The 22,718-nt window shown below is 38.0% G+C and overlaps 1 protein-coding gene across 7 annotated transcripts in view; it reads right to left on the bottom strand.

Annotated features, from left to right (window-relative positions):
• The window catches only part of DOCK7 (dedicator of cytokinesis 7), a 444,028-nt gene that overhangs the window by 279,171 nt on the left and 142,139 nt on the right, over window positions 1–22,718 (bottom strand). For all 7 annotated transcript variants that reach the window (XM_077149435.1, XM_077149436.1, XM_077149437.1 and 4 more), the window contains exons 10-11: window positions 22,314–22,394; window positions 20,463–20,628 (exon numbers count right to left, since the gene is read on the bottom strand). In XM_077149435.1, the coding sequence (XP_077005550.1) occupies window positions 20,463–20,628; window positions 22,314–22,394 (247 nt within the window). The remainder of the gene's footprint in view (window positions 1–20,462; window positions 20,629–22,313; window positions 22,395–22,718) is intronic.

Raw genomic sequence — 22,718 nt, 5'->3', positions numbered from 1 at the left:
ACATAGATGACCTCAACAAACCAATCACAAGTAAAGAAATTGAATTAGTCATTCAAAATCTTCCTAAAAAGAAAAGTCCAGGACCAGATGGCTTCACATGTGAATTCTACCAAACGTTCCAGAAAGAATTAGTACCAATTCTCCTCAAACTCTTCAAACACAGGAAAGAATCCAGTAATGCTGAAAATTATCAAGGGGGAAAAGTCAGAATGGTGGTATAGTGAGGAGTGGGATTTAGTTCGTCCTCCAGAGCAGCAAGTAAATAGCCAGGAAAAGTAGTGAAGAACAACTGCTGGGGCATGTCAGTAACCAGGCAAACAGCATGCCTCCTCTGAAAAAGCTGCATTGGCTGCAAGCCCACTCAGAACCATGAATTCCCCAAGCCGTGGTGGCAAGCATCCCGCTCCGTCAGGTTCCTTCCCAGAAGGGATAGGAAAGAGACTTAACTAGCAGCAGGGGCTGAGCACAACCAAGCTCCAATTGTGGAGTCAATTAACTAATCCTGACTACCAAAAATAGGCCTCCAGCTCAGCTGAATCTCAAGTAAAAGCTGAGTGTGTTGGTTTTTGCCCTGGTGTAAAGGAGGCAAGGCGGACGGAAAAAGGAAAAAAAAAAAAAACAAAAGAAAGAAAGAAAACCAGAGGATTTTTGGATCAGATAGCACAAAATACTTGAAACAGTCTGGGCCCTGAAGGAAAGGAGTGGTCACATGGGATCTACAGTTGCACAAAGCAACATACTAACTTAGGCTCTTGATTGGCAAACCCGAGGAATGGGGATCCTGCTTGGAAAAGGATGATTTTTTTCTTTTCTTTTTTGTGGCTATGTTTCTACGGCTTGACTCTCTTTGGATACAGTTGCAGGGCTTCTCAGACTCCATCTGCTCCAGACATGGGGAGAATTAAGCTTGTTTCAGAGTTTGTCTGGAGGCTTGCCTTCCCCAGGAGAGGGGTGAGGCCCACTTCAGGGAGAATTCCTCCCTCAAGGAATTCAGACCCCAGGGTCTGGAAAACTAAAGTGATTAAAGCAAGCCTACAACATGTCCTCTATCTCAACCATGCCCCCAGCAGGGAGAGTCTACTGAAGTTAAGGTACCACATCATCTTAGTATGGTAGGGCCCGCAGGCACACGAGCACCACATACCGGACAAGATAGAAAAACACAGATTCCAGAGGCTTCATAGGAAAGGCTTGCAATCCACCAGGTCAAACCCTGAGGGATAACTGACGCAGGTGACTCTTTCCTAATGAGAGAAGGCCAGTATGGTCTGGGAAAATGTGACTGGGATCTATAATATCTAAGTAGACACTCTGAAGGGGGGAAAAAGCACCATACGGGGAGGGCAAGGAACAAGAAAAGAAGACCTGAAAACTCTGATCTATTAAACAAAACCTAACCTAGAGTTCTAGAACAAGCTAAACTGAATGTTAAAGAACAGATAGACAACACAGTTATCAAGGAAGAAAATCCTTGGTAAAAAAAATAAAAACAAACTCCAGAATAAACTAAATAAATAATTTAAACACCTAGAAGCCAGCAAAAAAATGAATCATTCGAGGAAGATTGAAGATATGGCCTAGATAAGGGAACACACCAACAATTCCAATGAAATAAGGGAGTTGAAACAATCAATTCAAAATGTTCGAACAGACAGGGAAAACCTCATAAAAAATCTAATCTATGAATTGAGGGAGGATATAAAGAAAGCAAAGAATGAACAAAAAATAAAAATCAAGAGTCTGAAAAAAACAATCACAGAACATATGGGAATGAAAGGCACAGTAGAAGACATGAAAAAAAACAATGAAAACCTACAATGTTAGATTTCAGGAGGGAGAAGATAGGATTTGTGAATTGGAGAATGGGACATCTTAAGTCCGACAAGCAAAAGAAAATACAGGGAAAAGAATGGAAGAATATGGGTAGGAATTCAGGGAATAGAATGACAACATGAATCGCACGAATGTACATGTTGTGGGTGTCCCAAAAGGAGAAGAGAAGAAAAATGGAGGAGAAGAACTAATGGAGGAAAGCATCACTGAAAATTTCCCAACTCTCATGAAAGACTTAAAATTACAGATCCAAGAAGTGCAATGTACCCCAAAGAGAACAGATCCAAACAGACATACTCAAAGACATTTAATAATCAGAATGTCAGAGGTCAAAGAGAAAGAGAGGATCTTGAAAGCAGCAAGAGAAAAGCAATCCATCACACACAAGAGAAGCCCAATGTGTTAGTTAGATTCAGTTGTCAACGCGGTTTGCAAATGCCAGATATGTTTGAATGGTGTTTTGGATGGCTAAGGGGAAGACTTTGGAGGAACTGTGAAGAGATTGATGGAGAAGTCCTGGAGGGCTTGAAGAGACTGTTGGTGTAAATGAAACCACTGCCAATCTTGACAAAGGAGGACACAAAAGGGAGAGATTGGAGTTTGCAGAGTGAGAACCATGGAAGTTCGGGTCTGAAGCCAAGAAACCTCGGCCAGGAGAGTGGACGCACCTGTATGCGTGGAGAGGGTGAGTTTACCCTGAAGGGCGAGGATGAGTCTCCCCTCTCATTGCAGTGGAACAGTTGTACAGCCTCAGGCCTGGAAAAGGTGTAGCACACTCCTTGGGGGACTGGGAGAGCCTGGCTGCCACCATGTGGAGGGGTTGAGCGTGTGCCCCAGAAATGGCAGAAAGCCCAGGGGTGGCCCTGATGCCTGGAGAGAGTGGACCCCAGAGGTGGTCTCCTCGATGTTCCCCGAGGTTGATTTGGAAAGAGGAGGGCCACTGCATAGGCCCTTGGAAGGGGTGGGACTGCCACTTTCTAAAGCCGAAGGATAAATGACTTTCAGACTTTGAGATTCCATGGCGCTTGCCCTGCAGGTGTTCCAGTTTCTCCCTATGGAAATGACAATCTATATCCTGTGAATATCCTCCTTTGCTTCTTGGTACCAGGGAACTTGTTTTGAGTTTCACAGGTCCACAGCAAGAGAATTTTTTTTTACATCTGTGTAAGGCGATGCTTGAAGTTGTCAAGTTGACAAGGGATGGACATGTGTTAAGTTAGATTCAGTTGTCAACTTGGCCAGGTGAGCATACCTAGTCTTGTTGCTGCGGACATAAGCCAACGGTACGTGAACCTCATCTGTTGCCAATTACATCTGCAGTCAGCTAGGAGGCGTGTCTGCTGCAATGAGTGACATTTGACTTAATTGGCTGATGCTGAAATAAGAGATTGCCAACGTAGCGCTGCTAAGCGGCTCGGCATTCCTCATCTCGGCACTCGCAGCTCAGCCCAGGCCTTTGGAGATAGAGAAAGAAATCACCCCGGGGAAAGTTGTTGGAACCCAGGGGCCTGGAGAGAAGACCAGCAGAGACCACCCTGTGCCTTCCACGTAAGAAAGAACCTCAGGGGAAAGTTAGCTGCCTTTCCTCTGAAGAACCAACAAAATAAATCCCCTTTTATTAAAAGCCAATCCGTCTCTGGTGTGTTGCATTCTGGCAGCTAGCAAACTAGAACACCCAATAAGACTATGTGCAGATCTCGCAGCAGAAACCATGGAGACAAGAAGACAGTGGGAGGATATATTTAAATTATTAAAAGAGAAAACCTGCCAACCAAGAATTCTATATCCAGCAAAATTGTCCTTCAAAAATGAGGGAGAAATTAAAACATTTTCAGACAAAAATTCACTGAGAGAATTTGTGACCGAAAGATCAGCTCTGCAAGAAATACTAAAGAGAACACTAGAGACAGATACGAAGACAGAAGAGAGAGGTGTGGAGAAGAGTGTAGAAAGGAAAACTATGAGTAAAGGTAAAAAGAAGGAAAATTAGATATGACATATAAAATCCAGAAGGCAAAATCGTAGAAGAAAGTACTACCCATGCAGTAATAACACTGAATGCTAATGGATTAAACTCTCCAATCAAAAGACATAGACTGGTAGAATGGATTAAAAAACAGGACCCATCTATATGCTGTCTCTACTCAAAGGACATGAGGCCAAGAACACAAGTGGACATTTACACACCAATGTTTATAGCAGCATTATTAACAATTACCAAGAGATGGAAACAGCCAAAATGTCCATCAACAGATAGTTGGCTAAACAAACTGTGACATTTACATAAGATGGAATATTATGCAGTTGTAAGACAGAATAAAGTTATGAAGTATGTAACAACATGAATGGACCTAAAGGACATTATGCTGAGTGTGATTAGTCAGAAACAAAAGGACAAATACTGTATGGTCTCACTGATATGAACTGACATTAGTGAATAAACTTGGAATATTTCCTTGGTAACAGAGACCATCAGGAGATAGAAATAGGGTAAGATATTGGGTAATTGGAGCTGAAGGGATACAGATTGTGCAACAGGACTGAATATAAAAACTCAGAAATGGACATTACAATATTACCTAACTGTAATACAATTATGTTAAAACACTGAATGAAGCTGCATATGAGAATGATAGAGGGAGGAGGGCTGGGGCATAAATGAAATCACAAAGGAAGATAGAGGATAAAGATTGAGATGGTGTGATCTAGGAATGTATTGAGTGTGTGATGATAGTGAATAAATGTACAAATTTGAAAGGTGTTTTTGCATGAGGAAGAACAGAGGAACGTCATTACTGTAGTGTGCTGAGAATGGATGGTACTTAATATTTTAAATTTCGACTGATGTGTGAGACTGGAGCAAGAAATGTTTTTTTTGGTACAAATCTATACTTTGACTGGTGCATCTCCTAGTACAACTTATGTGGATAGTTGATTGAACGCCTTAAGTACATGGAACTTTGTATAGGACATGAGATTTTGTTGGTTTGTCCAGGTGATGCCCTGATGAATCCCAGAGTGATTTGATCAGTGAGTGAAAGAGTGATTGCAGGGTCCCCTTTGGGGAATGGTGAGAACAGGGGAAGACTCAACTTCCCCAAGTTGAATTTTTGATGTTCTCACAGGCAGTGTGGACAACCAAAGCTATAGGCTGACCCCCAGTCTTGGGGTTTGTTCATATGAAACTTAACCCCCCAGGGGATAGGTCAAGCCTACTTAAAATTAAGCCTAAGAGTCACCCCCAAGAGAACCTCTTTTGTTGCTCAGATGTGGCCTCTCTCTCCAGCCAACACAGCAAGCAGACTCACCACCCTCCCCCAGTCTATGTGGGATATGACTACCAGGGGTGTGGACCTTCCTGGCAAAGTGGGACAGAAATCCTAGAATGAGCTGGTACTCAGCATCAAGGGATTGAGAAAACCTTCTCGATCAAAAGGGGGAAGAGAGAAATGAGACAAAGTGTCAATGGTTAAAGATATTCGAAACAGAGTCAAGAGGTTATCCTGGAAGTTATTCTTATGTATTATATAGATATCACCTTTTTAGTTAGGTGTAATGGAGAGGTTGGAGGGAAGTGCCTCAAAATGTAGAACTGTGTTCTAGTAGCCATGTTTCTTGAAGATGACTGTATAATGATATAGCTTCCACAATGTGACTGTGTGATTATGAAAACCTTGTGTCTGATGTTTCTTTTATCTACCTTATGAACAGATGAGCAAAACATATGGGTTAAAAATAAATAAATAATAGTGGGAACAAATGTTAAAATAAATTTTTTTTAAAAATGAAAAAAAAAAAGATGTAATGGAGAGAGATGAGGGAGGTGCCAAGATGGCGGCTTAGGAAGGTACGTGATTTAGTTCGTCCTCCAGAACAGCTACTAAATAACCAAGAACACTACAGAACAGCTCTTGGGGCCACATCAGTGACCAGACACACAGCATACCGCAGTCTGAACTAGCTGGACAGGCTGTGAGCCCCTACAAAACCGTGAATTCCTGAAACCTTGGCGGACAGCACCCCTCCCCCCACAAGCTGCTTCCCAGAGGGGAAAGGAAAGAGATTTTATCATCAGCAGGGGCTGAACACAACTAAGCTTCAAGTGTAGAATTAATTCACAAATTCTGACTACTAAAAATAGGCCCCCAGCTCAGGTTAACCTGGTCAAAGCAGAGGTCGCACATTTTTGCCCAGGCACAAAGGGGGCAGGGCTGACAGAAAAAGGGGAAAAAAACCAGACCTTTTTGTGGCTGTATTTCTATGGAGGCTTAGCTGCCCTTGGATACAGTGGTAGGGCTTCTCAAGCTGCAACTGCCCCTGGCATAGGCAGATACAAGCTGCTTTCAGGGCGTGTCTCCCAATGTGCCTTCCCCAGGGGAGGGGTGAAGCCCAACTCAGGGGGAATCCCTCCCTTAAGGAATTCAGACACGAGGGCTTGGTAATTTGAAGCGATTAAAACCAGCCTACAACCTCTGCTCAGTCTCCACCATTTCCGCAGCAGGGAGAGTCTGCCGAAGTTAAAGGTACCACATCATCTTATGCTGGTGGGACCTGCAGGCAGACAAGCACCACATACAGGGCAGGATAAGAAAAACAGAGTCAAAAGAATTCAGAGGAAAGTCTTTCAACCTGCTAGGTCTCACCTTCAGTGAAAACTGACACAGGTGACTCTTTCCTCCTGACAGGAGGCCAGTCTGGACTGGGAAAATCTGGCTGGGTTCTATAATTCCTAAGTAGGCCCTCCTATGGATAGGGGGAAAAAGGACCCATAGACTGAGGATAATAAACAAGAAAACAAGCTTTTAAACAAAACCTAACATAGAGGTCCAGAAAAAGCTGAACTGAAAGCCAAAGAACAGACAGACAACATATTCATCCAGCAAGAAAACCCTAGGTAGAAGAAGTGAAAACAATCTCCAGAATAAACTCATTATGGTAATTAAATGCCTAGATGCCAGCAAAAAATAATAAATAACACTAGGAAAATTGAAGATATGGCCCAGCCAACAATTCAAACAAAATACAGGAGTTGAAATAATGAATTCAGAATATACAAACAGACATGGAAAACCTCATCAAAAATCAAATCAACGAATTGAGAGAGGATATAAAGAAGGCAAGTAATGAACAAAAAGAAGAAATCAAAAGTCTGAGAAAACAATCACAGAACTCATGGTAGAGAAAGGCAGAGTAAAAGAGATGAAAAAAACAATGGAAACCTACAATGTTAGATTTTGAGAGACAGAAGACAGGATTAGTGAATTGGAGGATGGAACATCTGAAATCCAACAAGCAAAGAAAATATAGGGAAAAATATGAGCAGGGACTCAGGGACTTGAATGACAATATGAATCACATGAATATACGTGTCGTGGGTGTCCCAGAAGGAGAAGAGAAGGGAAAAGGAGGAGAAAAACTACTGAAGGAAATTATCACCGAAAATTTCCCAAGTTTTATGAAAGTCTTAAAATAACAGATCCAAGAAGTGCAGCGTATCCCAAAGAGAATAGATCCAATAGACATACTCCAAGACACTTAAACTAATCAGAATGTCAGAGATGAAAGAGGAAGACAGAATCTTAAAAGCAGCAAGAGAAAAGCAATCCAACACATAGAAAGGAAGCCCAATAAGACTATGCGTAGATTTCTCAGCAGAAACCATGGAGGTGAGAAGACAGTCGGATGATATATTTAAATTACTAAAAGAGAAAAACTGCCAACCAAGAATTCTATATCCAGCAAATTGCCCTTCAAAAATGAGAGAGATATTAAAACATTTTCAGGCAAAAAATCACTGAGAGGCCAGCTCTACAAGAAATACTAAAGGGAGCACTTGAGACAGATATGAAAAGATGAGAGAGAGGTGTGGAGAAGAGTGTAGAAAGGAAGACTATGAGGAAAGGTAAAAAGATGGAAAATTAGATATGACATATAAAATCCAAAGGGCAAAACAGTAGAAGAAAGTACAACCCATACAGTATTAACACTGAATATTAATGGATTAAACTCTCCAATCAAAAGACATAGACTGGTAGAATGGATTAAAAAACAGGACCCAGGGCCAAGATGGCGGCTTAGTAAGGTACGGGCGTCTTAGTTCCTCCTCCAGAGCAACTACTAGGTGAACAGAAACAGTGCAGAACAGCTCCCGGGGTCACGGCAGGGAATGGACACACAGCATACCCCAGTCTGGACTGGCTAGTCTGACTGCGAGACTCGGCTGCTGTGAGATCCCCGAGCGGCGCGCGATTTCCTGAGCAGCGGCAGCTGTGGCGGCCGGAGATCCTCCCTCCCTCTTTCCCGGGCCGGCTGAGAGTCTCGGAGAGGCAAGTTTCCCAAGCCGCGGCAGGTGGTGCCCCTCTTTTGTGGGCAACTTCCTGGACCGGCTATGAGTCTCGGATCAGAGGGCTACCCAAGCCGCGGAGGCCCTCCCCCGCGGGCGGCTTCCTTGTCCGGTGGCGAATTCCCCAGGCCGCGGCGGTCAGTGACCGATGCCCCTCCCCCGCGGGCAACTTCCTGGTCCGGTGGCGAATTCCCCGGGCTCGCTGTGTCCGGCAACTGACACCCCTCCAGGGAGAGGAGGGAATTTCCGACAGTGGCAGGGACTGGGTCCAACCAAGAACCAATAGGGGAATTAATAAAAGAGCCACAGGGTCCCCTCAAGCTGCGGCGGCTGACGCCCCCACCACGCGCGGTCCCCCGAACCAACTGAGAGAATTGGATCGGAAATCCCCAGGCCGTGGAGATCGGTGACCGGGGCGATCCCTTACAAACACGTGAGACAAACGTGTGCCACGAGCGCCACCTACTGGGCAGGATAAGAAAAACAGAACACACAGATTTCAGAGAAAATTCTTACAACCTTGTTGGGTCCGACACCCAGGGAAATCTGACTAAATGCCCAGACCCCAGCAGTAGAAGATAACGGTCCACGCTCAGAAGATTGAGAATATGGCCCAGTAAAAGGAACAAATCAATAGTTCAAATGAGATACAAGAGCTGAGACAACTAATGCTGAATATACGAACAGAAATGGAAAACCTCTTCAAAAACGAAATCGATAAATTGAGGGAGGACATGAAGAAGACATGGGCTGAACAAAAAGAAGAAATAGAAAAACTGAAAAAACAAATCACAGAACTTATGGAAGTGAAGGATAAAGTAGAAAAGATAGAAAAAACAATGGATACCTACAATGATAGAATTAAAGAGACAGAAGATAGAATTAACGATTTGGAGGTTGGAACATCTGAATTCCAAAAAGAAACAGAAACTATCGGGAAAAGAATGGAAAAATTTGAACAGGGTATCAGGGAACTCAAGGACAATATGAACCGCACAAATATACGTGTTGTGGGTGTCCCAGAAGGAGAAGAGAAGGGAAAAGGAGGAGAAAAACTAATGGAAGAAATTTTCACTGAAAATTTCCCAACTCTTATGAAAGACCTAAAATTACAGATCCAAGAAGTGCAGCGCACCCCAAAGAGATTAGACCCAAACAGGCATTCTCCAAGACACTTACTAGTTAGAATGTCAGAGGTCAAAGAGAAAGAGAGGATCTTGAAAGCAGCAAGAGAAAAACAATCCATCACATACAAGGGAAACCCAATAAGACTATGTGTAGATTTCTCAGCAGAAACCATGGCGGCTAGAAGACAGTGGGATGATATATTTAAATTACTAAAAGAGAAAAACTGCCAACCAAGACTCCTATATCTGGCAAAATTATCCTTCAAAAATGAGGGAGAAATTAAAACATTCTCAGACAAAAAGTCACTGAGAGAATTTGTGACCAAGAGACCAGCTCTGCAAGAAATACTAAAGGGAGCACTAGAGTCAGAACCGAAAAGACAGAAAAGAGAGGTATGGAGAAGAGTGTAGAAAGAAGGAAAATCAGATACGGTATATTTAATACAAAAGGCAAAATGGTAGAGGAAAATATTATCCAAACAGTAATAACACTAAATGTTAATGGACTGAATTCCCCAATCAAAAGACATAGACTGGCAGAATGGATTAAAAACAGGATCCTTCTATATGCTGTCTACAGGAAACACATCTTAGACCCAAAGATAAACATAGGTTGAAAGTGAAAGGTTGGGAAAAGATATTTCATGCAAATAACAACCAGAAAAGAGCAGGAGTGGCTATACTAATATCCAACAAATTAGACTTCAAATGTAAAACAGTTAAAAGAGACAAAGAAGGATACCATGCATTAATAAAAGGAAGTCAGCAAGAAAACATAAAAATCATAAATATTTATGCAATGAGCGAGAATGCTCCAAAGTACATGAGGAAAACACTGAAAAGAGAAATGTACATATCTACCATAATAGTTGGAGACTTCAATTCACCACTCTCATCAATGGACAGAACATCTAGAGAGAGGCTCAATAAAGAAACAGAGAATTTGAATAATACAATAAAGGAGCTAGACTTGACAGACGTTTATAGAACACTGCAGCCCACAACAGCAGGATACACCTTTTTATCAAGTACTCATGGATCACTTTCAAGGATAGACCATACACTGGGTCACAAAGGAAGTCTCAATAAAGTTAAAAAGACTGAAATCCTACAAAACAATTTCTCAAATCATAAAGGAATGAAGTTGGAAATCAATAATAGGCAGAGTGCCAGAAAATTCACAAATATGTGGAGGGTCAACAACACACTCTTAAACAACCAGTGGGTCAAGGAAGAAATTACAAGAGAAATCAGTAAATATCTCGAGGCAAATGAAAATGAAAACACAACATATCAAAACTTATGGGACACGGCAAAGGCAGAAAGAAGAAAAGACAAAAATCGAGGAATTAACTGTCCACTTGAAAGAACTGGAGAAAGAACAGCAAACTAACCCCAAAGCAAACAAAAGGAAAGAAATAATGAACATTAGAGCAGAAATAAATGAAATTGAGAACATGAAAACAATTGAGAAAATCAAGAAAACCAGAAGCTGGCTTTATGAAAAAATCAAGAAGATTGATGGAGTCTTAGCAAGACAGACAGAAAGTAAAAAAGAGAGGATGCAAATAAATAAGATCAGAAATGGAAGGGGAGACTTAACCACTGACCCCACAGAAATAAAGGAAGTAAAGACAGGACACTATGAACGACTTTATGCTAATAAATACAATAATGTAGATGAAATGGACAATTTTCTAGAAAGGCAACAACAACCAACTTTCTCTCGAGAAGAAACAGACGACCTCAACAAGCCAACCAAATGTAAAGAAATTGAATCAGTCACTAAGAAGCTCACCAAAAAGTAAAGTCCAGGACCGAATGGCTTCACATGTGAATTCTACCAAAAATTCCAGAAAGAATTAGTACCAATCCTGCTCAAACTCTTCAAAAAACCTGAAGAAGAGGGAAAGCTACTAACTCATTGTACGAAGCCAACATCACCCTCATACCAAAGCCAGACAAAGATATTACAAAAAAAGAAAACTACAGGCCAATCCTCCGATGAATATAGATGCAAAAATCCTCAACAAATTGTAGCAACTCGAATCCAGCAACACATTAAAAGAATTATACATCATGAGCAAGTACGATTCATTCTAGATATGCAATGATGGCTCAACATAAGAAAAACAATTGATGTAATACATATCAACAAATCAAAGCAGAAAAACCATTTGATCAAATGGTTTGATGGATGCAGAAAAGGCATTTGACAAAATTGAACACCCTTTCCTGTTCAAAACACTTCAAAGGATAGGAATAGAACGGAACTTCCTCAAAATGATAAAGGGAATACAAGAAAAACCCACAGCTAATATAATCCTCAACGGGGAAAAACTGAAAACATCCCCCTAAGATCAGGAACAAGACAACGATGTCCACTATCACCACTGTTATTCAACATTGTGTTGGAAGTTCTAGCCAGAGTAATTAGACAAGAAAAAGAAATACAAGGCATCAAAATTGGAAAGGAAGACGTAAACTCTCATTGTTTGCAGATGATATGATACCATATGTCAAAAACCCCAGAAAATCCACAGCAAAAGTACCAGAGCTAATAAATAAGTACAGCAAAGTGGCAGGTTACAAGGTCAACACTCAAAAATCTGTAGTGTTGCTATACACTAGTAATGATAAATCTGAGGGGGAAATCAAGAAAAGAATTTCATTTACAATTGCCACCAAAGGAAGAAAATATTTAGGAATAAATTTAACTAAAGAGAATAAGACCTATACAAAGAAAACTGTAAGAAATTGTTTAAAAAAAATCACAGAAGACCTAAATAGATGGAAGGGCATACCGCATTCATGGACTGGAAGATTAAATATAGTTAAGATGTCAATTCTACCTAAATTGATTTACAGATTCAACGCAATACCATCAAAATCCCAAAAACTTACTTTTCAGAAATAGAAAAACCAATAACCAAATTTATCTGTAAGGGCAGGGTGCCCCAAATAGCTAAAAGTATCCTGAGAAAAAAAGATGCAGTCGGAGGTCTCACGCTATCTGACCTTAAGGCCTATTATGAAGCTACAGTGATCAAAACAGTATGGTACTGGCATAAAGACAGATATACTGACCAATGGAATCCTATTCTCATCTATGGACAACTGATCTTTGATAAGGCAGTCAAGCCAACTCACCTGGTACAGAATAGTCTCTGCAATAAATGGTGCCTTGAGAACTGGATATTCACATGCAAAACAATGAAAAAGGACCCATATCTCACACCCTATACAAAAGTTAACTCAAAATGGATCAAAGACCGAAACATTATTTCTAAGACCATAATACTGTTAGAAGAAAATGTAGGGAAATATCTTATAAATCTTATACTTGAAGGCGGTTTTCTAGATCTTACACCCAAAGCAAGAGCATTGAAAAAATAAATAAATAAATAGGAACTCCTCAAAATTAAACACTTTTGCACATCAAAGAACTTCATCAAGAAAGTAAAAAGGCAGCCGACACAATGAAAGACAATATTTGAAAACAACATCTCAGATAAAGGTCTAGTATCTAGAATTTATAAAGAGATTGTGCAACTCAATAACAAAAAGAAAGACAATCCAATTACAAAATGGGCAAAAGACATGAACTGACACTTCACAGAAGAGGAAATACAGATGGCTAAAGGGCACATGAAAAGATGCTCAACTTCCCTGGCTATTAGGGAAATGCAAATCAAAATCCAATGAGATATCATCTTAAACCCACCAGAATGGCCATTATCAATAAAACAGAAAAGGGCAAGTGCTGGAGAAGATGGGGAGAAAGAGGCACACTTATAGACTGTTAGTGGGAATGTCAAATGATACAACCACTGTGGAAGGCAGTTTGGCAGTTCCTCAGGAAGCTAAATATAGAACTGCCATACGATCCAGCAATACCATTGCTAGGTATAGACTCAGAGGATGTGAGGGCAAGGACATAAACAGACATTTGCACATCAATGTTTATAGCAGCATTATTTACAATTGCCAAGAGATGGAAACAGCCCAAATGTCCATCAATAGATGAGTGGTTAAACAACCTGTGGTATATACATATGATGGAATATTATGCAGCTGTAAGACAGAATAAATTTATGAAGTATGTAACAACATTGAGGACATTATGGTAAGTGAGATTAGCCAAAAACAAAAGGACAAATACTGTATGGTCTCACTGATATGAACTAACATTAGTGAATGAATTTGGAGAATTTCAGGTAAGAATAGAGACCATGAGGAGATAGAAATAGGGTAGATATTGGGTTATTGCTGCTGAAGGGATACAGATTGTGCAACAGGACTGAATGTTAAAACTCAGAAATGGACAGCATAACACTACCTAACTTTTACTACAATTATGTTAAAACACTGAATGAAGCTGAATGTGAGAATAACAGACAGAGGAGGGCTGGGGGTACAAATGAAATCATAAAGAAACATAGATGATAAAGACTGAGATGGTATAATCTAGGAATGCCTAGAGTGTATAATGATAGTGACTAAATGCACATATTAAAAAATGTTTTTGCATGAGGAAGAACAAAGGAATGTCAATATTGTAGGGTGTTGAAAACAGATGGTCATTCATTATTTTAAAACTTTAACTTATGTGTAAGACTAAAGAAAAAATATTGCATGCAAAATTTATAATTGGACTAATGCATTTCCTAATATAATTTATGTGGACAGTTTAATAGGGCACACAGAACTTTGAATAGGGCATGAGATTTTGTAGGTTTGTCCAGAGTGATGCTCCAATAAATCCCAGAGTGATCTGAACAGTAAATAAAAAAGTATTTGCCAAGTTCCCTTGAGGGAATGATGAGTAAGGGGGAAAATTCAGCTTCCCCATTTGGAGAATTCCTGATACTGTCACAAGCAGTGGGGACAACCAAAGCAATAGGCCAAGCCCTCAATCTTGGAATTTGTTCATATGAAACTTATCCCTGCCAAGGACAGGCTAAGCCTACTTAAAATTAGGCCTAAGGGTCACCCCCAGACAACCTCTTCTGTTGCTCAGATATGCTCTGTCAGTCAACATGACAAGCAAACTTGTCATGTCTACATGGGACATGACTCCCAGGGGGTTAAACCTTCCTGGCAACGTGAGACAGAAATCCTACAATGAGCTGGGAATCAGCATCAAGGGATTGAGAAAACCTTCTCGACCAAAAGGGGTAGGAGAGAAGTGAGACAAAATAAAGTGTCAATGGCTGAGAGATTTCAAAAAGAGTAGAGAGGTTATCCTGGAGGTTAACCTTATACATTATATAGATTTCCACTTTTTAGTTAAGGTATACTGGAAAGGCTGTAGGGAAGTGCCTGAAAATGTAGAGCTGTGTTCCAGTAGCCGTGTTTCTTGAACGTGATTGCATAATGATATAGCTTTCACAATGTGACTGTGTGATTGTGAAAACCCTGTGTCTGATGCTCCTTTTATCTACAGTATCAACAGAAAAGTAAAACACAAGGATTAAAAATAAATAAATAATAGGGGGAACAAATGTTAAAATATATTGAGTAGATTGAAATGCTGCTGATGAATGAAAGGGAGTGAAAAGTGGTATAGAAAAAAATAGGGGAAACAAAGGTTAAAATATATTGGGTACATGGATATACTAGAAGTCAATGAGAGGGAGGAGTATGTAGTATGCATGAGATTTTTTCTTTTTTATTTTTCTGAATTGATGGAAATGTTCTAAGAAATGATCATGGTGATGAATATACAACTATGTGATAAAATTGTGAGTTATTGATTATATACCAGGAACGGAATGATCATATGGTAAGAATGTTTGTGTTTGTATGTTATTATGTTTTAAAAATTATTGAGTCAGCACACTGATTATAACAGAACAATTTATTTCTGGAAGATCAGTAATGAATCACTACAACTAAATTTTGTGGATTTCTTTGCATAAAAATATTTCAAGACCAGTTTAAAGAAAGAATATCACAGAAAGATCTATGTACATGACCAAAGATGGGCTATGAAGAGCAGCTATAGAGCAACTATGTTTACTTGGAAATATTCATAATTGTGAAAATTTTGATCATCATATAATGGCCCCTTGCTCAATCTTAAGCACTTGAGATTGTATTAAGGTCTTTCCAACATAACTTATTATTGAATATCAATAGAACAAGTAGGAAAAGGATTAACAAGGATTTATATGCCTTTCAAAGCAATCTAAAAACAAATATACCAAACTGACATCTATAGAGCATTCCACTGAATAGCAGTAGAATATACATTCTTCTTAAGTGTACCTAGAACATTCTTAAAAACAGACCATATGCTAATCCATGAGACAAGGCACAATACATTTAACAGTATTAAAATCATACAAAGTATGTTCTCTGAACATTACTAAAAAGGAAATTTAAGAAACCAAATATATAACAGTTAGCACATTCTATATTTCTTCTTTGGTCCACTGACCAAAGAGGAAACCAAAGGGAAATTAGAAAATACTTAAGATGAATGAAAACAAAAACACAATATTCCAAAATGTATGAGATATAGCTAAAACAGTGCTCAAAGGAAAGTTCATAGCTATAAATGTCTATATTTTAAAAACAGAATAATGATCTCAAATCAATAACTTAACCCTTCACCTCAGAAAGCTAGAAAAGAAGAGCAAACAACACCCAAAGCAAGTAAAAGAAAATGTCTAAAATTAAGCTCTAGCTATCAATCCCAGAGGAGAAGCCTTACTGCATGTACAGAGGATGGCAAAACTCATAGTGGAGAAGTGCAAACACTTCTCCATAGTATTGCAGTATCACAGTTGCCAAAGAAGACACATCACACGCACTGTCTAGGACCAATCTTTGCTCACATAGAAAGGAGATAGAACAAGGCCAGCTTCAGTAGGAACATCAGTCTCCCATGGCCAGTGGGTCCCTCCTGACAGCCAACAGAAGTTGATGGCCTGCACAAAGTCCTCTCATATCACAGTGGGGAAGATTCCTTTTTTTTCCCTCCAAGAACAGATACACTAGTCAAAATGGTTAAGTACTACATGGTGGTTATGCTTAAGCAAAACAGAGAGGTTCACTGTGTCCCAGAATGGGGAAAGATTACTCCAAAAATGAAAGAAAAATCTAGGTCTAGCCATAGACTCAATGCCCAGTCTTCAAATACAGGAACATTCTGGGCCCACAACCCTGGGCGAGCCTAGGGAGGGGTGGCAGGTTGCACAATGACTGCTTAAGGATATAAAAAAGACTACAGAAGAGTGGAAATAAATGAAATAGAAACTAGAAAAAAATAGAGGTGATTAACAAACCAAAACAACTGCTTCTTTGAAAAGATAAACAAAAATGACAAGCCTTTAGCAAAACTGATGAGGGAAAATATATAAACAATTCACATTATTAAAATCATGAATGGAAAAAAGGGCATCACTATGGACTTCACAGCTATAAAAAGGATTATAATGGAATACTAAAAACAACTGTAGGTCAAAAATTTTTAAATTTAGATGAAATGGACAGATTCCCTCAAAGATACAAAGTACTGAAACTGATTTCAAGAAGAAAGAAGGAATCTGAATAGACCTATAAAGTAATATCTAATTAGTAATGAAACAAACTCAGCACAAAGAAAAGACTAGACTAAGACAACTTCATTGATGAATTCTTTCAAACATTCAGAGAATAATCAATACCAATCCTTCACAAATGCCTCCAAAACACAGACGGAATACTTCCAAACTCATTCCATGAGGCCAGTATTACCCTAATACCAAAAATCAAGACAAAGATAACATAAGAATGGAAAATCATCTGGCAATATCTCTCACGAATATACACACAGAAAACCTAAAAACGAAAAAAATAGTAGCAATTAGACTTCAGCAAGACATAAAAAAAGATTACATATATGACTAAGTGAGAGTTATCTGCAAAATATAATACTTGTTTAACATCCAGAAATCAATTACTTAATGCAATATGCCATATTAAAAGAATACAGGAAAAAAAAAAAGAATACAAGACAAAAGCCACATGAATCATCTTAAAAGATGCAGAAAAAGCAATTGACAAAATCCACAGCCTTTTATGATAAAAACCCTCAACAAATTAAGAATAGAAAGGAATTTCCTTATCAGCTACATATATGAAAAAGCCACAGCTAACATCATACTTGATGATGACAGACTTAATGCTTTCTCCCGAAGGTCAGAAAGAAGACATGGATATTCACTCTCACCACTTCTATTTAACATCTTATAGGAGATGCACGTCAGAACTACAAGAAAAGAAAAAGACATAAAAGGCATCCATATTGGAAAAGAAAAAGTTAAACTGCTTCTATTTGTAGATGACATGATCTCATATAGAAACAATCCTAAAGAAACCACACACAAAATAATAATTGAAATTAATTGAGTTCTACAAGAATGGGGGACATAGGATCAATTTACAATTGTCAATTGTATTTAAATATATTTGAAATGAACATTCTGAAAATGAAATTAAGGAAACAATTCCATTTACAATAACATCAGAAAACAATAAAATACTTGGGTACAAATTTAACAAAAGAAGTAAAGGAATTTACGTACTGAAAGCTACAAAACACTACTGAAAGTAATTTAAATGGATTTAAATAAATGGGGGGGGAATATGTTCATTACAAGACTTAAAATGTTATGATGGCAATACTCTCCAAACCAATCTCCAAATTCAATGCAATTCCTATCACAATCCGAGCTGTCTTTTTTTTTTTTTTAAGATATTGACAGCTTAGGCCTAAGAATCACCCCCAAGAGAGCCTCTTTTTGTTGCTCAGATGTGGCCTCTCTCTCCAGCCAACGCAACAAGCAAACTCACCATCCTTTCCCTGTCTACGTGGGACATGACTACCAGGGGTGTGGACCTTCCTGGCAACGTGGGACAGAAATCCCTGAATGAGCTGAGATTCAGCATCAAGGGACTGAGAAAACCTTCTTGACCAAAAGGGAGAAGAGTGAAATGAGACAAAATGTCAATGGCTGAGAGATTCCAACGGAGTTGAGAGGTTATCCTAGAGGTTATTCTTACACATTAAGTAGGTATCACCTTGTTATCCAAGATGTAATGGAGAGGCTGGAGGGAACTGCCTAAAAATGTACAGCTGTGTTCCAGTAGCCATGTTTCTTGATGATGATTGTATAATGATATAGCTTTCACAATGTGACTGTGTGATTGTGAAAACCTTGTGTCTGATGCTCCTTTTATCTACCTTGTCAACAGATGAGTAGAACATATGGAATAAAAATAAATAATAGGGGGAACAAATGCTAAAATAAATTTAGTTTGAAATGATAGTGATCAATGAAAGGAAGGGGTAAGGGGTACCGTATGTAAAAGCTTTTTTTCTGTTTTCGTTCTATTTTTCTGTAGTCTTTTTATTTCTTTTTCTGAAAAATTGATGCAAATGTTCTAAGAAATGATCATGATGATGAATATGCAAGTATGTGATGATATTGTGAATTAGTGATTATATATGTAGAACGGAATGAGCATATATTAGGAATGTTTGTGTTTCTCGTAATTCTTTTTTAAAATTAGTAAGAAATTTAAAAAAAAAAGGTACTGACAGCTGATCTTAAAAGTCAAGTGAAAATGCAAAGAACCCAGAATGGCCAAAACATCTTGAAAACAAAAAAGCAAAACTGAAGGACTCACACTTCCCAATTTCACAATTTACCACAAAGCTACAATAATCAAGACAGTGTAGTGATGACATAAGAACAGGCAACATTTCAATGAAATAGAATTGAAAGTCCAATCATAAACACATATATCTACAGTCAATTGATTTTCAACAAAAGTGCCAAGGCAATACAATGGGGAAAGCAGAGCCTTTTCAATAAATGGTGCTGGCACAATTGAATATCTACTTGTAAAAGAATGAGGAGGGACCCATACCGCATACCATGAAAAATTAGCTAAAAGTGGTTTATAGATCTAAAAGAAAGAATTAGAATTATAAAATTCTTAGAATAAAACAGAGAAGTAAATCTCCATTTTCCTGCATTTAACAATGGAGTCTTAGATATGATGTCAAAAGCCAAAGCAAGAACATAAAACAGATAAAATGGGTTACCTCAAAATCAAAAACTTTTTTGCTCAAAAGGAGAATAAAGTATAAAAACAAGCTATAGGAAAAAATATTTACAAATCACATTTCTGATAAGGAGCTAGTCTCAAAATATATAAAGAATTCTTACAACTGAACAAGAAAAAGATAAATAAGTTAATTAAAAAATAGGCAAAGAACTAGACTAGATTTTTCTCCAAAGAAAATATATGAATAGCCAATAGGCAAAGAAAATGATGCTCAACATAATTAGTCATCAGGGAAAGTTAAATGCAAACACAATGAGACAGTAATTCATGCACACACTATAATCAAAAGATGAGTGTTGGAAACGATATGGAAAAACTGGAATGTTCACAGACTACCAGTAAAGATTTTAAAATGGTACATCTGCTTTGGGAAACAATCTGGCAGTTTCTCAAAAGGTTAAACATACAGTTTCCCACATGACCCAGCAATTCAACTCATAGAGAAATGAATACACACTGTCCAATAAAATGTGTACATGAATGTTCACAGCAGCATTATTTGCATTAACTAGAAAGTGAGAACAACCCAAATGTCTATCAACTGTTTTGAATGTTTAAATAAAATTTGGTATAGCTATAAAATGGAATATTATTTGGCAATAAAAAATGAAGTACTGATATATGTTAAAATATGCATGCATGAACCTTTAAAACATCATTCTAAATGAAAGAAGCCAACTGCAAAAGACCACATATTTTATGATTCCAGTTATATGAAATGTCCAGCATAGACAAATCTATGGAAACAGAAAATAGATTAGTGGTGTGGTAGGACTGGGTATGGAGACTGAAAGGGAATGGGGAGCAACTATCAATGAGTATGAAAACATTCTAAAGTTAGATTGTGGTGATGGTATCCAACCATGTGAATATACTGAAAAACCCTAAATTGAACATTTTTTAAAGAAAAAAGAAGGCAAAAAAAGAAATTCCATTTTATACCTCATCACATTGTAAAGTCTGCAAATAAAAAGCTCATGTAAGAAAAGGAAAATTATTATATATTTAGAATAATTTTATAGATAAAATAGTCTTACCTCCAGTGCTGAGTTCCACTTCTGTAGAATCTCTTTCCAAACTCCCAGCACTGCTAACAATATTCATTAAATGGATTGCAGTCCAAGCAAAAGGCATGCGATATTTCCCAAGTCTTTGGCAAAACTGATCTGCTTGACTTTTCAACTTCTCCAGTTTTTCCTTGTTCTGCAAAACAGTACATTATGCATTTATAATTATGCTTAGAAGAAATCAATCATAGGCTAAAACATACTACCTAAAGGGAATTTTCAATTCTCTGCAAAGATGGAAAAGCAGCCATCTACCATTCATAGATTAATAAACACTGTATAAACTTAACCATTAAACAACTGCAACCCATTAAACAAATGTATGGACAGAGTAAATCTTTAAAATTTACTCTGTCCATACAGAGTAAATTGTGATTATCTCATCTTGGGAGAAAACAAAGGAGTACAAGTGCTAAGCATATTTATGTATTGTCAGTTCTATTTTAGGAAAGGAAAATAAGCCATGTCAGCAACTGCTAACCTCAAATCTACTCTAGGGTATGACTTGTAGAATTCTCTGAAGAAGATGGAAGCAATAAATCAATATGAAATAATCCCTAATTTACGGTAATCTTGAGTTGGGGTGGGGCACAAATGGACCAATGATAAATAAAACATTGCTACAAATCAAGCAAAGAAAAAAGTATTATAAGAGGATTAACCCACAGAAAAAGATTTATTGTCCAAAGTGTACATGCATATTTGGAAGACATCTTGAGACTGACTTAGCTTTTAGGCTACCCCTGAAACAAACATTAAAGTGGCCCTGCAAAAGCCAATGAAAACCTATATACATCTCCCAAATATTCTTCCTATATATGATGCCAGTGAGGTATACTCTAATGACAGTGTCTAATTATGAGAATAAGGTCCGGGAAAAGATGGAAGGACAGCTAAATGGTAGCACTGTTTAAATTGCTGTGTCTAAATAACATCAAAATAGGTTCTTGCTTTATGAGCCTAGATATCAATACACTTTAATTTATTAGCATAGGTAGATATGTCAGTGAAGAGTGGAATAAGCTGCTCTAACAACTATGAGATTACTATAACAAGGAATATTTAACTTGTAAAATGAATATGTAAAATAATAACCTGGGAAAAGTCAGAAAGCTTTAGGAATGAGTTCAACGAGAGAGCCAATCATAGAGAAATATTATGTGCAAGGTCTACCTGGAACTGGAGCTCAGACAAGTAGAAAGGAAAAACATCTTTTCCCTTCAAACAATATTCTTCAAGCGTAACTCTTCTAGCTGTTTGAAATGTACAATCTTTTGAAATGTACAATCTTGCGTTCAAAGAACCAAGGATCACTTATTATTCTTGTAGCTAACTCTGTGTGTCTGGTATATGGTAATAATGGGTCACCAAATTTTCCCTAAATTTATGCAAATTGAAGAAATTAGTAAACTGATGGCAAACCAGAGAAAGTATTTTCTATCTTTACTAAACACCTTAATCATTTATAGCCAGACAGAGGCCAAGAATAGTTGTTTTTCTAGGAAAGGTTCCATCAATATCAGTACTTTGGATATTCAAGGAAAATTTTTAACTATTTGAGTTAAACAGAATTAAATTAGATATCTTGAAGAAAAAACATTTTCAAAAAATCAATTACTTTTGAGGTAGGGAGATTTTAAAGAATAGCACAGCATATGACATAAGCTAGGTAGCAAAGGAAATAAAGAACAAAGGAAGATAGGTTGACCAATGAATTAAAGAACTAGCACTGAAATTCTTTAACATGCTGTATACAATACTCATCAAATTACTCTCCCAAATAGTAATAATGTGGCTGAAACAAAACACATGACATCTTACCTTGGAGGCATCTGCTTCCTTGAAAATCATGTATGGTTCTGCACATTCTCCGATGTCTCCTTGCTGTAGGACTTTTTCCAGCTGCCAAAGCCCCAAAACGGCAATACTAATTAGGTTTTTTTTTTAAGTCATAAATTCATATCCATTTAATATAGCATAAAAATGCAAAATTACAATTTTAAAAACGGAAACCCACAAAAAATAAAAGTTGTCAATAAAATAGATTCCATTTACCATATTTCTATCAAATGTCTCACCATCCCCCTATAAAATGTTTAAGGATTTTTAAAAAGATGTTTAAATAAAATAGGATGAAAGTCCAGGCAGAGTCAAGCACATAGGAATCTAACACATAGTAAGTAATTACTTCAAATTTAGTTAGCAGTAGATATATTTAAAGAGCTC

The sequence above is a fragment of the Tamandua tetradactyla genome, chromosome 2 (assembly GCF_023851605.1).
Source record: "Tamandua tetradactyla isolate mTamTet1 chromosome 2, mTamTet1.pri, whole genome shotgun sequence".
Classification (NCBI taxonomy): domain Eukaryota; kingdom Metazoa; phylum Chordata; class Mammalia; order Pilosa; family Myrmecophagidae; genus Tamandua; species Tamandua tetradactyla.
The sequence above is the reverse complement of the archived record's forward strand: the minus strand, read 5'-3'. Positions and strand labels throughout refer to the sequence as shown.